The sequence below is a fragment of the Hylaeus anthracinus genome, unplaced genomic scaffold, assembly GCF_026225885.1.
Source record: "Hylaeus anthracinus isolate JK02 unplaced genomic scaffold, UHH_iyHylAnth1.0_haploid 12000, whole genome shotgun sequence".
NCBI lineage: Eukaryota > Metazoa > Arthropoda > Insecta > Hymenoptera > Colletidae > Hylaeus > Hylaeus anthracinus.
Window position 1 is genome coordinate 10,135,740 of NW_026534347.1, and position 12,905 is coordinate 10,148,644.

Consider the following 12,905-nt stretch of genomic DNA (forward strand, 5'->3'; position numbering starts at 1 on the left):
ACTCTAATACTTTGAAGACGTATTTTTGTTATTTCATTTTGCAAAAAATGTATTTGCAAATCAACATGGCAGTCAGTAGAGGGATTGTAATTGAGAAGTTTGAATATGTACAGATATGTGAAAATATTGTAGATCTTTTATATAAAGTCCTATGGGAGACAAATAAAAACAATAATGTAATTAAGTTAAAAATACCACGGTATAAATTAAAACAAAATTTTGAATCGTTATTCATAAAATACAATTGAATCAATAACATAGGTTATTCGATCTAAACTGTAATTAAAAAATGACAACATCAAAAGAATTAAATTTAGCTAGAAAAAGTCTCGTTGCATCGCTTGGAGAAAACGCAAAAGTGTAAGACGTATTTTAAATTTAAGAAATAAATAAAAATTATATTGAAAGCTTAAGACATAAGTATAGGTTACTTTTTAATTACTCAGAATTCAATGCAAGCTTAACAAGTCAATTTTAAACAGTATAGTCTTTTTATTTTTCTTTGTTTAAAATGTTACCATTTTATTTGAAAGATCTTTGTTTATTTACTACAAAATCATTTTCTTCAGAAAAATTATTATATTGATAAGCTGTTCTTGTTGACAGGTATTTTGAAAAGATGAAGCTCTGGTTTCAGATGAAAGTATGTAATATTATTGTGAAATTTTATGCGACCGTTAACGTTATTATTTACGAAATATTATTTTAGACAACCAAAGAAGAATTTGATTGCGAGGCAAGGAATATTATGACAGAAGACCAAGTTCATCTTCATAATGAATTTCTTTTGTGTTTGTTTAACAAGGTCAGGGGTTTAGCTGCTGCTACACCAACTCGTAAAGTAGATAGAGACAAAGCCATAAAAGAGAAAAGACTGCGATTAAAGCGTAAATACAAAACAGACAAATCAAATTTTGAGGTTTGTATAACAATTAATATCAAGAAACTAACTTTTAATGTTCCATAAACAAAATAAAAGTTCTTGTACTTGATATTTAGCCAGCAGATATGTATGTTGAAGTATTAAGCCAAACATCATCACCTGTTGGAGATGAACCTATTGGAGCAAATCGTTCTAGCGCACAAGAGCTTGTGTTGCCAGACAGAACTTTTGTTTTAGCCAGATTGATGCTTGCAGCATGGGAAAATAATATGGATGGTGCAGAAGAGAATACAGCACATATAGTTATAGCTGCTACTCAGATTTTTTTGAAAAATATACTAACAGCAATATTTACAAGGAGAAAGGGATACACAGTAAGAGATAACTCTTTCATTTGCAATATTGGAGAACCAGTACCTAGTTCATGGAAACGGAATTCCACTTATATATTACGATCATCAGACCGTACTGCAACAGAAATAATAGATCCTTATGGTCAAGTACCTTGCATAAAACCAAATTTTGAAGAGGCAGAACAAGCTACAGCATTTGCCTATGCATGCTCTCCTCAGACTATTCCACCTCCACTGAAACCAGTTAATGCAGCTGATTTACAGCATACACTAAAGGTAGGAAAAAAGATAACTTACTAATAAGGGACATCCACAAAGTATCTCTAAAATTGAGAAAGGAGATACTGTGCAGATGTTGTTTGTATGTAACATCTACATAAAGACTTTGAATGATGAATAAAACATAATAAAAAGTTGTTTCACCTCTAATGACAAAAATTTATCTCAATGGCTGTTTTGAAAAATTTACCTAAACAAATTTTTGTATTCATCATTTATTATTAAAATAAAATTCTGCCTATCTCTGATACACTTAAATGATGTTTCATACTTTATACTTTGTCTTCTATTTCAAACAGATGTACAAAAATCTTGTTAGCAATCATACCATTTATGCCACTAATATGGAGCGTTTATTTACATATGCTACACATCCAACATGGGAAGATTTTGAAGCTAAAAAACTAGTATGTCAACAGACTATAACATAAGTACCAATGATTGTAAATAAACTATTTCTTAAGATGAATCATTTAAATATTAAGTATTAGAATGGATGTTAAAAAGTTGCATGTATTATTTATGATGTTTTTTACGAAATATACTTTGGTAATAAAATTTAAAAAACTGAAGTCATATTACTATATCCTACTAAAGTTCTTTTAATAGCTTTAAAAATCAAAATTTTTCACTTAAAGAGGTACCTTTATTTATAATAGTTTACAGTAAAGTGTGATTAAGATTTACTAGGAAGAGTATTATGCTCTGCTTTCGTATAAAAGTTCAATATTTGTGAATAAGAGAACTATTCTAACATATTTTACAAGAATTTTTCAATTTGTTATTTTTAATTATCTGCGCTTTCATAAATTATAAAACGAATAATTAGCCTTGGAAATGATATGAAAAATATTTTGTTCCATATTTATACATTGCTTATTTACATTCTTATTTGAAATTTACCAGCTTTGGTAATATATTTAACACCTTTAAAGGGTTTATATTTTTCTCCATACATATCTAATCGGTTAACTTTCAAGCCAGACACTGCCAATTGATTAATTGTAAAGTGAACCTAGAACATGAACATGATATAGTAATTTTTTAATTTAATGTTATATATCACAATTATTATTAACCATACATACGTTAATTGCAGGATTAGACTCCAATACACTAGCAGAATTTTGGATAGTAATCTAGAAAAATAATTTTATATATTTAATTACTAGATATGTGCTTAAAGGTTGTAAATTTTGACATTATAACTATTATACCGAGCCTCTTAAATTTGGAAGTTTAGAAACATCTATCCTTCCAATATCCCATAACAGTATTTTACTAACAGGGTCAAATGAGTATTTTCCTTGAGTTGGAGTCAAAGTACAGTTCAGTACTATTTTGGGCATAGGAATTTCTAATGTGACATTCTCCACCTAAAATATACATAGTGTCATACCAATACATTATGTTTTAAATTGTAAAATATATAAAACTTAAAAAAGAAATACATACAGTCCTGCCAATAGTTTGTTTTGGTCCCACAGTAATATCTAATCTACCACCTCCTGGTTCTTTAAGACTAATATTATGTCTTACATATATGGGAATAGCTACAATACTTTGTGATCCTATGTGATAAGAAAGAAGACGAAAATTGCCATCTGGTGGAATAAAAGATAATATTCGTTCTGACTGTAAAAAAGACATATACATGTATTAGTTATATAAATGATGAATTTAATTGAACCATTATTTACTCATACCTCCCATCGTTTAAATCTAACACAAGGGTGAAAACTGACGTCATCAAATAATCTGGGATTCATAAACGAAAGTGTTAAGTCTGGCATTCCACTTAATTTTATACAGCAGTCAATCTAAAATTTCAATAATATTTTAAAGACATTATTTTTATCAATGCATCAAAATAAAAATCAAGTATATTTTACAAGCAACCCACATATCCTTGAATTTCTGCAAACACAGTTGCTCCTGTTCTATCAATAATGGCATCTACTTCTTCTACAACATCAAAATATGCTTCATTGTTTGTGTATTTTACACCGGTACGTCTCCAAGGAACATTTGATAGTTGACCACTTGGTAATATTGCACTAACACTGTGGTACAAAAATGTAATTAATTTTAGATAAGGATATATAAAATGCCATCTTTTGTTATCAATAGATAATTAAAATATTTACTTAGACTTTCCTGTAACAGTATTTGCAATAGTTCTTAATATATTGGGTGGTTTAATAAGTTCTTTCAAAATATTAGATTCTGTAGCTAATGGGAAGCCATTGTCTAACATTTCATCCAATAGTTCATATACAACCACGTAATTTTCTTTTATAATAGTTTCTGTACATTCGCTAAAATAATCTTCGAATGTGTCCACTACTCTATGTAAGAATTCTATTACAAATAATGGTGGAACTACAACATAAAAATGTTATTCATATACGTATCAATCACATCAACTTGCTATTTAATATTTAGAATATATTTTTACCTTCTGTCATACATACTGCAACGAAAAACATATTACACCGATATATACTAATAAGATAATGATGGGGTGTTGCTATTACAGGAGGTGTATCTTCAGGAGATAAAACTCTTCGCTGTTGATCAAAAAAATAGTCACAGAGCGATCTTGCAACAGCACTTTTCCAATGTTTTTCCATAAATACATCTCTAAATATAAATTTCAGTATTTTTATTTCATGAAATTGTAAAGATATTTCAGTAGCAAAACTGCTTTTATGAAACGTATGTTATGATAAATAGACATTATATGTTTCTAACCAAGTACTTGTCAAATATCACATCTGTTTTCGATTTTAGAATGTAATGCTTACCCTGAGGAGTTGATAATGAATAGACTGTGAATCATTTTTTAAAACAGAGTGTCTGACACAAAACACTATTCAGAATTATATGTCAATTTAATTTTGTTTCGATACTTTAGATTCACTTGACACATACCCATGCGTATATCAAATATACTACTACTGATTACTATACTCTATACTAGTCTATACTACCTACACCGATGGAGAAGAGCTACATTCCTACGAGAGGAAGCTGATAATAGACAAGTAAACTGAAATCGGCCAATTCCGTGAGGAATTTACGTAAAGGTTATTTTTGATTGGGTGATGTTTAACCAATAAACGTGAAGTTTTAAAAGAAATTTATATTCTAAGTTTTTATGTTACCAGTTTATACAATGTTGAATGTAACTACAAAAAGAATATGTATTATTCGGATTTCATGTTTAAAAAAAAAAGAAAAAATATTTTGTTGTTATTTTAAGATATTTCAATAACTTTTATTTACACTACGATCTTTGCACCCAAATAATACTCAGTAATTCATTCTCTTCGCAGATTTTAAATTCAATATAAATATGCAATTAAATTTCACAGAATGAATTGAAATGAACTAAAACGTTGAACGTGTTGCCCTCATAGAAATTATGATTGGTCTATAAACATATGTATAAGCCAAATCCATTGACAATAAATAAGTATTAGTCGCGATTGTTAAAAGTCAATATTTGATATAGAAATAATACGTTAACAAGAAACATTGCAGCGATTAGCTCATATTATTTGGTATGCAATCGACAAAGTTATCAATAGACTGTGGATGTCTATGGAAATTAATATTTTCACAGATATAGATGATAATTTGAAATTTCAAGAAGTACGTCTTATATTCTGAACAATGTAACATGTACTTTATTGTTGGTATTTTGTATATTTTTGGATTCGTGTATATCCCCATACATTTTCCCAATTTTCTACTTGCTGTAAATGCATAAACATCCGCAGTCTAGTCATTAGGGTCCTTTTGACGACACAATTAACAATTACATACTCAAGTAATATAGAGTGTCCAGGTCTCACCACGTGGAGGTTGCTGCATACAGAAACCCTTTTTTTTTTTTCAACGTGGGGGAAATTTTCATACCACCGTTTTTTGCGAAAAACGGGAATATGTGTGATTGATACTCACTAAAACCCCCACGGTGGCATCCTCTGGCGTAAACAAGGGCGAACCGGGGCACCCTTCGCCAACATTCTAATCATGGCAGCGAAACTAGCCACATCGTTTCGCCACCATCGAACTGCTCCGGCGATAATTGTTGGCCACAGCCTGCAGACAACAACTACCGCAGGCCGGTTGTGCAGCTCTGTGCCAACAGAATTGGCCATATACGATGAAGATCAGGCCGTACTACATTTCAATCACCTGGCTTTGATGTGGAATTGTAGACAACATGACCAGTAGTAGAAAAAAACAGACCAAGTCAACAAAGCAACCATAAATTCAGAAGACATCGAGAGCTCTGTGGCAACAGAATTGGGCATATGAAGTAAAGATTAGGACGTGCTACATCCCAATCGCCTGGCTTTGATGTGGAATTGTAGACAACATGACTAGTAGTAGAAGAAAACAGACCAACTCAACAAAGCAACCATAAATTCGGAAGACATCGAAATTCAAAAGAAGATAATACAAATTTTCTGCCTTGTAAACGTACTTGGACAATTTTCATTACTGCAGTAATGAACCACATTCCTTCAAAACTAACCGCCTAAAACGAAAATGAACACCTTGTAATGAATATATTTTTGGTCATGACCAATTTGTATAAGTAACTTTGAAGAGTATTTATCCTCCACATAAATAACACATATAAACAAATGAAAACTGTAAAAACAAATACATACATGTAAAGATAAAAAAGGAAGAAAGTATGGAATATCAGATTACGAGTAGAAATAGAGGAAGACCATAGGTAAGAACTATGGAAAACCGGATTATAGGAAGGAATGCAAGAAGACCTATGGAATACAGAACTATAGATGGAAACGAGAGACTTTCAAATGCTCTCAGTTCCTTGTCTTCATTAATCCCACGATGATACCTGAAACATAAAGTAAGAAATATTAATCATAATTTATGAGACGTTAAGTCTGTCCAATTACTCCAATAATCGTGAGCATGCAGGGAGATAAGGCACTAAATGCCTCAACTTATAGTATGCCATCTGTAACAGAAGAAACATAGTACTGTTCATTAATGATACATTAAAAAAAAATCCGTGATTGAACCATTTTTGGGTTACTTACCCTAACTAAAACCGTGAAAGTGAATTTTAATTGATCGCGATTTATAAGACGCAACACTAATAGCAAACGCGATTAATGTTTATAGGCAACACTACTCTGAAAGAAAACGCGAAAAATACTACTTGAAAATATGTAAATTATTTCAAATCGGACGCAATTTATCAGTCGCAACAGTAAAAGCAATTGCGATCAATGTTTATGCGCAGCACTACTCTGAAAGAAAACGCGAGAAATACTAATCAAAAGCAATCGGGAGGTGTATAATTTTTCGAAATATTAATCTATTAAGTATAAAATGAAAAAAATCGCGTACACCAAGTAATACGGAACCCTAACTAAAAATCTAGTGCAGCCATCTCAGGCTGCGGAGAATCGTAATTCGCAGCTAGTTTGGCTGCTTGGTGATTCTCAGGCAAGTCAGTGTCAAATTTTGGGCTTTTTATATGTCGAAATACTAATAAAAAACGCGAGAATTTACTTTTAAAATCAGACGCGATAAATATTTATTATACGCAACACTAATAGCAATCGCGGTTGGAATATTCATTCGTAACACTACCCTGAAAGAAACCGCGAAAAATACTAATCAAAAGCTACATTGGCTCTAAATACTGTGTCAAAACGAACACGATAAATCATACGCAACACTAATAGCACTCGCGGTCGATTTTTTATTCGCAACACTACCCTGAAAGAAAATGCGAAAAATTCTAATCAATCAAAACAACTCTAAATACGAACGCGTTTCATATTTCCATTTCGCAACACTAATGAAAATCGCGATTGCCCAATTGACACTGGATGATGAGCTTCCACATTGGGGTATATGACCCATCTAAACAAACTACAACTACTACAACTACAGGCGAGTACAGTGACAAAAAAAGTAATAGTAATGACTCCCCATCTTCGAATCCGAAGATGGAGACCCATTCGTTGCAGCCCTTTCTTGTGACAATTTGTCAGGGCCTCTCTTCTTTCTTCGGACGCATTGTCCCATCTAAAACTTATAGCTAGGGTCGAGGTTCAGTGCAATACGTGGACGTTCAACCCGGTGAACCACACGTCTAGAACCTCGAGGGAACGAGCGTTTCGAACTACCCTACTGATCACGACCGCGACCGCGAAGCAACAACTCAAAGAGTCGAGACCCAAGGAATCGAGAGCAGATTCGAAAACAAACGGAAAGAAGCTCCGTTTGCATCGTCATTGCAACGATTCCTCGAATCCACCTACAGTAACAGATCCGTCAACCGTTGCGCGACCTACTCAAACTAACGTGACGAGATCTGCCCTGGACCCTACCTACCGGGATTTAACATACACACCACAAGTTAAGTTACCTACCTACCTAACCCTATATTTAAAAATGCCAAAACAATCACACCAACACACACGCTCAACGATTCTCAATCAAGGCTCTCGGGCGCGACCTAAACTAGGGAGATGTCCCGGGACACCTCCGACACCCGAGGATACCATACAAAACATTCACACTCTAAAGGTACGTACCAGTTCCTGAAATCGACTGACAGAGGCTAGCGACCATTGCGTATATGTAATATGTATATATCAATATTTAAATGTAATATTATGTAATATAATAATAATATTTATATGCAATGCTTTAGACTGATGCAATTATTGATAACTCTATATAGGTTCATCAGCAATTTACTATTTTTATTTTGTATATAAGACTGAGAAGCTACTTTTGTTTATATTCTTGTATATGCAATGTATATGTATATATAGTAATGGAAATAATTGTCAAGGAATTCAATAAAAATTTAAAGAATGGTTAATACTAAGCAATTGATGTTTCATTGCAAAGAATAATAATAGAAATCGAAAGTTATGAACGTATCATTTGTATGTTGTAAGAAATTATTGAATCGACGCAATTCCACATCCTAACCACACACACACACACACACACACACATGTGGAAGTACGTCGTGCACGAGACGTTAGCGCAGAGTCAGTCGCCACATATATTATTATTATTATTAAAGACTATATCATCGTGCCCATTGCCTTCGCTCATCCAAGTAGCAACTGGGCACGTGAATGAGCTTAGACAACGTACACGCAAGCGTTAAACCTGAAAATCCTCACGAAAAAGAATAATTAGTAAATCTAAGCGATCTAGTATCGTATCCTTTTGCGTTATTTTATTTTCAGTAAAAAATGACTCGACTTTTAATTTATACAAATTTTACAGCGAAAACTGGGCATGAATTAAGATTGAAAAATTGAATTACCAAGAATAATTACTGTAATCAAAATTGAATTATTTAAAAGATTATAAAAAAGATTGCAATTATAGAATTTATTCTGAAAATTTAAGATGAATATTGATTTACTTTCAGGTGATTCAAATGTCAAAGTAGATTTTTAAGGAACGTACAAAAGTGTTCAAATCGTGTTACTTTGACTTAGAAATCAACCCATCGCGAAGCATTCTTCTTGTACATAAACGAAAAATTTTAATGCAAGAAATGTATACTTAAAATATAAAAATTATATTTGAATTTATACTTCAAATATATAGAAAAAATCTACTATATCCTTACAACTGTTTATTTGATAAATATCTATATGAATATTCTCTCAACCATGAGTATAAAGAAATAATTGTGATATAAAGGAATATTAATTTATCATGTCATTAATAGAAAACGCGAGTACAAGAAGAGCCTAGCCTAAATTAATAAATAAAACAAGAAATCCTACTACTCACGAGTATGCTATGCAATGCATACCCGCGGTCACTATACTCGCCAAAGACAACGTATACAACCAGTCACCCGTGTCGATTCGAACCTTTCGTCCTACGACATGATTAGGGACCGGAGGAACCAAAAAGCATAAGACTCACCAACCGTTGTCTTCATACAGGACATCGGCGTAGCTCACCAACATTCGGTAGACATCGGAGTAACTCAGCAATATTCGATGGACATCGGAGTAGCTCAGCAACATTCGATCAACATCAGAGAAGCTCTGCAACATTCGATGTTCGGAGTACCTCTGCGAATGTCGGAGTGCTGCTGATTGACGATGTACAAAACCTGCAACATGTTACATGAATTACTAATACGTTTTCAAATTTACAGCAGTAATAATTTTAATTCGTTAAAAACGAAAATAGACTTTCATTTTAGATAAGTAATGCATTAGATTGTTTTAAATCTTAAAATTTGGAATAGTAGAATAATATACAAATACATGTATAAAAGAGATATTGAACTAAAAAATTATAAATGTTATAATATATATTATAACATATAACATGATACATAATTGTTATTCGAATAAGGCAAATTCATAAATTTTATGTTTTTAAAATAAAGCTATTTATATGTTGAAAAAACTTTGAACTCTAATTTTTTATATTTGTTAAAAATTTATAATAAATTAGAAGAAAATGTAGATTTATAAATGTTCAGTTTCTATAAAATGTAGTTAAAAAAAAAGTAAACATGGATGAATTCATTAAATTTATCAAATGGAAATCAAATTTACAAAAATTTTGACAATTTGCAATATTATAAATTTTTTATTTGTATAACAAAGCAATTTAAATGTTGAAAAAATTGTTAACTTTAATTTTTTATGGTTGTTAAAAATGTATAATAAATTACAAGGTGTAGATTGATAAATATTCAAAGTTTCTATAAACTATAGTAAAAAGAAGTAAAAATGGATTAATTCATAAAATTCATCAATTTTATAATAAATATAGGAAATAATAGTTTAAATTTTCAAAATTATAAATTTTTTACTTGTATATCAAAGCGATCTAAATGTGGGAAAAATTTGTAACTTCAATTTTTTATGTTTGTCACAAATTTATAATAAATTATAAAAATGTGAAGCTTAATAAATGTTCAAAGTGTCTAGAAAATATAGCAAAATAAAGTAAAAATGCAATCTCGGAAACTCTGATGTAAAAGCGCAAATATTCGAAGCTTTGAATGTGAAAGAGCAAATATTCGAAGCTTCTAGTAGTTCCGCCATTTTGTGTTACAATTTGTTCGAAATTATTAGTTCGAAATATTACAGAAATGAAAAGGAATTATTATCAATTTAGTCTACTATTATTTCATCTGTGCAAATCTAGTGATTAAAGACAATATTACCTGTTCTCCTGCTTCCTCTGACAAGCTGTGCAATTTTTTAGCCGTTCCATGTTTGAACAAATTGTAGTTGAAATAGAGAATATTTAACAGTCATGGCGTCAGCGTCGGTTGACCAGATTCATAACGTAGAATCTTTAACATACAAGAATTCCAATTTGAAGCAAAATTGCAATAAATATGTGTTTGTGCAATAGCTAAGCAACAAATTAATGTTAACAAAGTAGCAGAATTCGATAAAATAACTCAGAAAGACATACTGCCACAGTACAAGTTGATATACGAACGTATATCAATTGGTACATGGTGGAGAACGGAACGATCGAAAGTGCGAAATCAATCTTTTTCTAACAAAACCGATTCAGTTAAGGAACAACAGTATTAATATATTAGAATACTGATAAGCAGTGACACAGGGCTGAAATAAGAACAATCAGATGTCGATTAATTAATTATGCTTACCTATTAATTTGCGGATCAACCCTCGGATCGACACGTCTGCTCAATTCAATTGCTAGGGCAAGAAGGACGCCTTCTTCTCGCGTTCGCGCCACCAGTTAGTGGGTGGTGGGTGCTCGACCAATGAGATTTGAATATCTAAATGTAACGCTAAACATGATTGGCTGTCATTTCTTAATAGAATTTCTGATCCTTCTGAATTGAAATTAAAGCTAAGAAATGAAAAATAAGGACGAAAATTACAAATCAAAATTTAATTTACTCTTAAATTATTATTACTATGCATAATATTCCATTCCTTTCTATTCTTTTCGTATTCGATTTGACTTTAGCCTCGATGTATGACATGACGACAAAGAATCATTCGATATGAATCGATACCTTGATTTTCGATCGTGTAACATGGAAATATATTTTCATTTACGAAAAATATCTTGCATATTTTAAAAAGTAATTTTTATTATCCTTGTCTGCGTTTATGCACGTAATTTCAAAGATGCTTCTTTTCATTCGTTGATCTAACAGCGAGGGACAACTTTGTTTATGTTCACTAACCTTACTGATTTCGATAGATATTTACAATCGATTTCCAATCACTAATCCTTTTGATGTAGTTACACATAAAACTGACACATCATTTATTAGGACAACTTTATCGGCTTTTTCCTACCCTTTATCAAGTACAATATAAATCACTTGTTTCGTAGGATATCGATGACTTAACCCTTTAGCGTGAACACTATTGCGTTATAAAAAGTGACATCTCTACTTTAAGAAAGTAGTTGCGGTTATCAAGAGGACAAAGGACATGATCATTTTAAATGAAGAAAGAAGTCAGATTACTATAGCATCGTGGGAAACATCATTTTTACTGATATTTCAAGAAACTAGCAGCGATTATCAAGAGGTTTGTGCAGATCTATACATTAAATAAATCAGTAGTTTTCATCGTTAAATAACCTAAGAATAACCTAATTGATTATATCGTAATATTCAACGTCAAGAAGGATCAATCGTAACAGACTACATATATGGATCATGATAGCATCCCAGCGAAACAATGAAGACGTCGGACACAGTAATTAAAGAATCACGACCGTTACTATTTTACAAATATAAAAATATATTTATCATGTGGGTTCAGGTAGGTTAATATAAAGCGATCGAAAAATTTGTGTAATACGAATATCCTAATTTTGGAATAGTACGACTAATGCTACTTTTTTGCAGTTATTACATTTATTAATTTCCAAGTTCGATGCTTCGATTGAATATGTTTACCAGCGTTACTCTTCTCAGATATAGAGTGCGCTTTACCACAATTCGCCTTTGTAGACAGTCGGTAAATGAAGCATACGATCGGTAAAAATTACAACTAAATGTATGTCGAGAAATAAATTGTTTATTTTGGAAATAATCAAAATTTCAGTCAATCTGAATCGATTTGTACACAGGAAACAAAATGCAAAGAACAATATTTCTATAGATTATTAGTATACAATATATATGTAATAGCTTCCAAAGCTGATAGAATGAATCAAACATAAAATATTGTAAAATATTTCATCTAAATTGTAATATATATATAGAAATGAAATAAATAGATATGTAGGCTATATATTTATATATCTTCGGAATAATTGAACTTCGAGGATAGAATATCTTGAAATTGTATAATACATGCTATTTATCTATGTTG

The 12,905-nt window shown here is 31.4% G+C and overlaps 2 protein-coding genes and 1 long non-coding RNA gene across 5 annotated transcripts; 2 read left to right on the forward strand and 1 right to left on the reverse strand.

Moving 5' to 3' along the window:
* The first annotated feature begins 46 nt into the window (after window positions 1–46).
* Window positions 47–2,211, forward strand: LOC128890425 (transcriptional adapter 1-like). 3 transcript variants are annotated; one of them, XM_054148895.1, is made up of 6 exons: window positions 47–360; window positions 607–643; window positions 710–736; window positions 806–919; window positions 1,000–1,512; window positions 1,815–2,211. In XM_054148895.1, the coding sequence occupies exons 1-6, from the start codon at window positions 290–292 to the stop codon at window positions 1,944–1,946; spliced, it is 894 nt and encodes a 297-aa protein (XP_054004870.1). In that variant the 5' UTR covers window positions 47–289; the 3' UTR covers window positions 1,947–2,211. The 3 variants fall into 3 exon arrangements, with proteins under 3 accessions (XP_054004870.1, XP_054004868.1, XP_054004869.1); XM_054148893.1 differs by having other exon boundaries at window positions 51–360; window positions 710–919; XM_054148894.1 differs by having other exon boundaries at window positions 90–176; window positions 710–919.
* A 140-nt stretch (window positions 2,212–2,351) lies between these two features.
* On the reverse strand, window positions 2,352–4,539 carry LOC128890420 (AP-3 complex subunit mu-1). Its single transcript, XM_054148887.1, has 9 exons — window positions 4,323–4,539; window positions 3,974–4,158; window positions 3,663–3,897; window positions 3,419–3,578; window positions 3,222–3,335; window positions 2,971–3,150; window positions 2,733–2,891; window positions 2,604–2,654; window positions 2,352–2,530 (listed from the first exon to the last, which is right to left on the reverse strand). Exons 1-9 carry the CDS (start codon window positions 4,355–4,357, stop codon window positions 2,396–2,398), a joined length of 1,254 nt encoding a protein of 417 aa, XP_054004862.1. The 5' UTR covers window positions 4,358–4,539; the 3' UTR covers window positions 2,352–2,395.
* A 7,246-nt stretch (window positions 4,540–11,785) lies between these two features.
* LOC128890441 (uncharacterized) lies at window positions 11,786–12,802 on the forward strand. The gene is made up of 3 exons (XR_008460612.1): window positions 11,786–12,113; window positions 12,211–12,350; window positions 12,437–12,802. It is a non-coding gene; the product is annotated as an uncharacterized LOC128890441 (long non-coding RNA).
* The last annotated feature ends 103 nt before the right edge of the window (window positions 12,803–12,905 follow it).

What these genes read in the sequence shown, in the direction of transcription:
- LOC128890420 (XM_054148887.1), bottom strand. Translation starts at nt 4,357, where the DNA reads ATGATTCACAGTCTATTCATTATCAACTCCTCAGG. An exon ending in TGCAGTATGTATGACAGAAG is followed by an intron (nt 3,898 to 3,973) that starts GTAAAAATATAT and finishes TTTATGTTGTAG; the next exon opens with TTCCACCATTATTTGTAATA. An exon ending in ACTGTTACAGGAAAGTCTAA is followed by an intron (nt 3,579 to 3,662) that starts GTAAATATTTTA and finishes TTTGTACCACAG; the next exon opens with TGTTAGTGCAATATTACCAA.
- LOC128890425 (XM_054148893.1), top strand. Translation starts at nt 290, where the DNA reads ATGACAACATCAAAAGAATTAAATTTAGCTAGAAAAAGTCTCGTTGCA. An exon ending in AGCTCTGGTTTCAGATGAAA is followed by an intron (nt 644 to 709) that starts GTATGTAATATT and finishes ATATTATTTTAG; the next exon opens with ACAACCAAAGAAGAATTTGA. An exon ending in CAGACAAATCAAATTTTGAG is followed by an intron (nt 920 to 999) that starts GTTTGTATAACA and finishes CTTGATATTTAG; the next exon opens with CCAGCAGATATGTATGTTGA.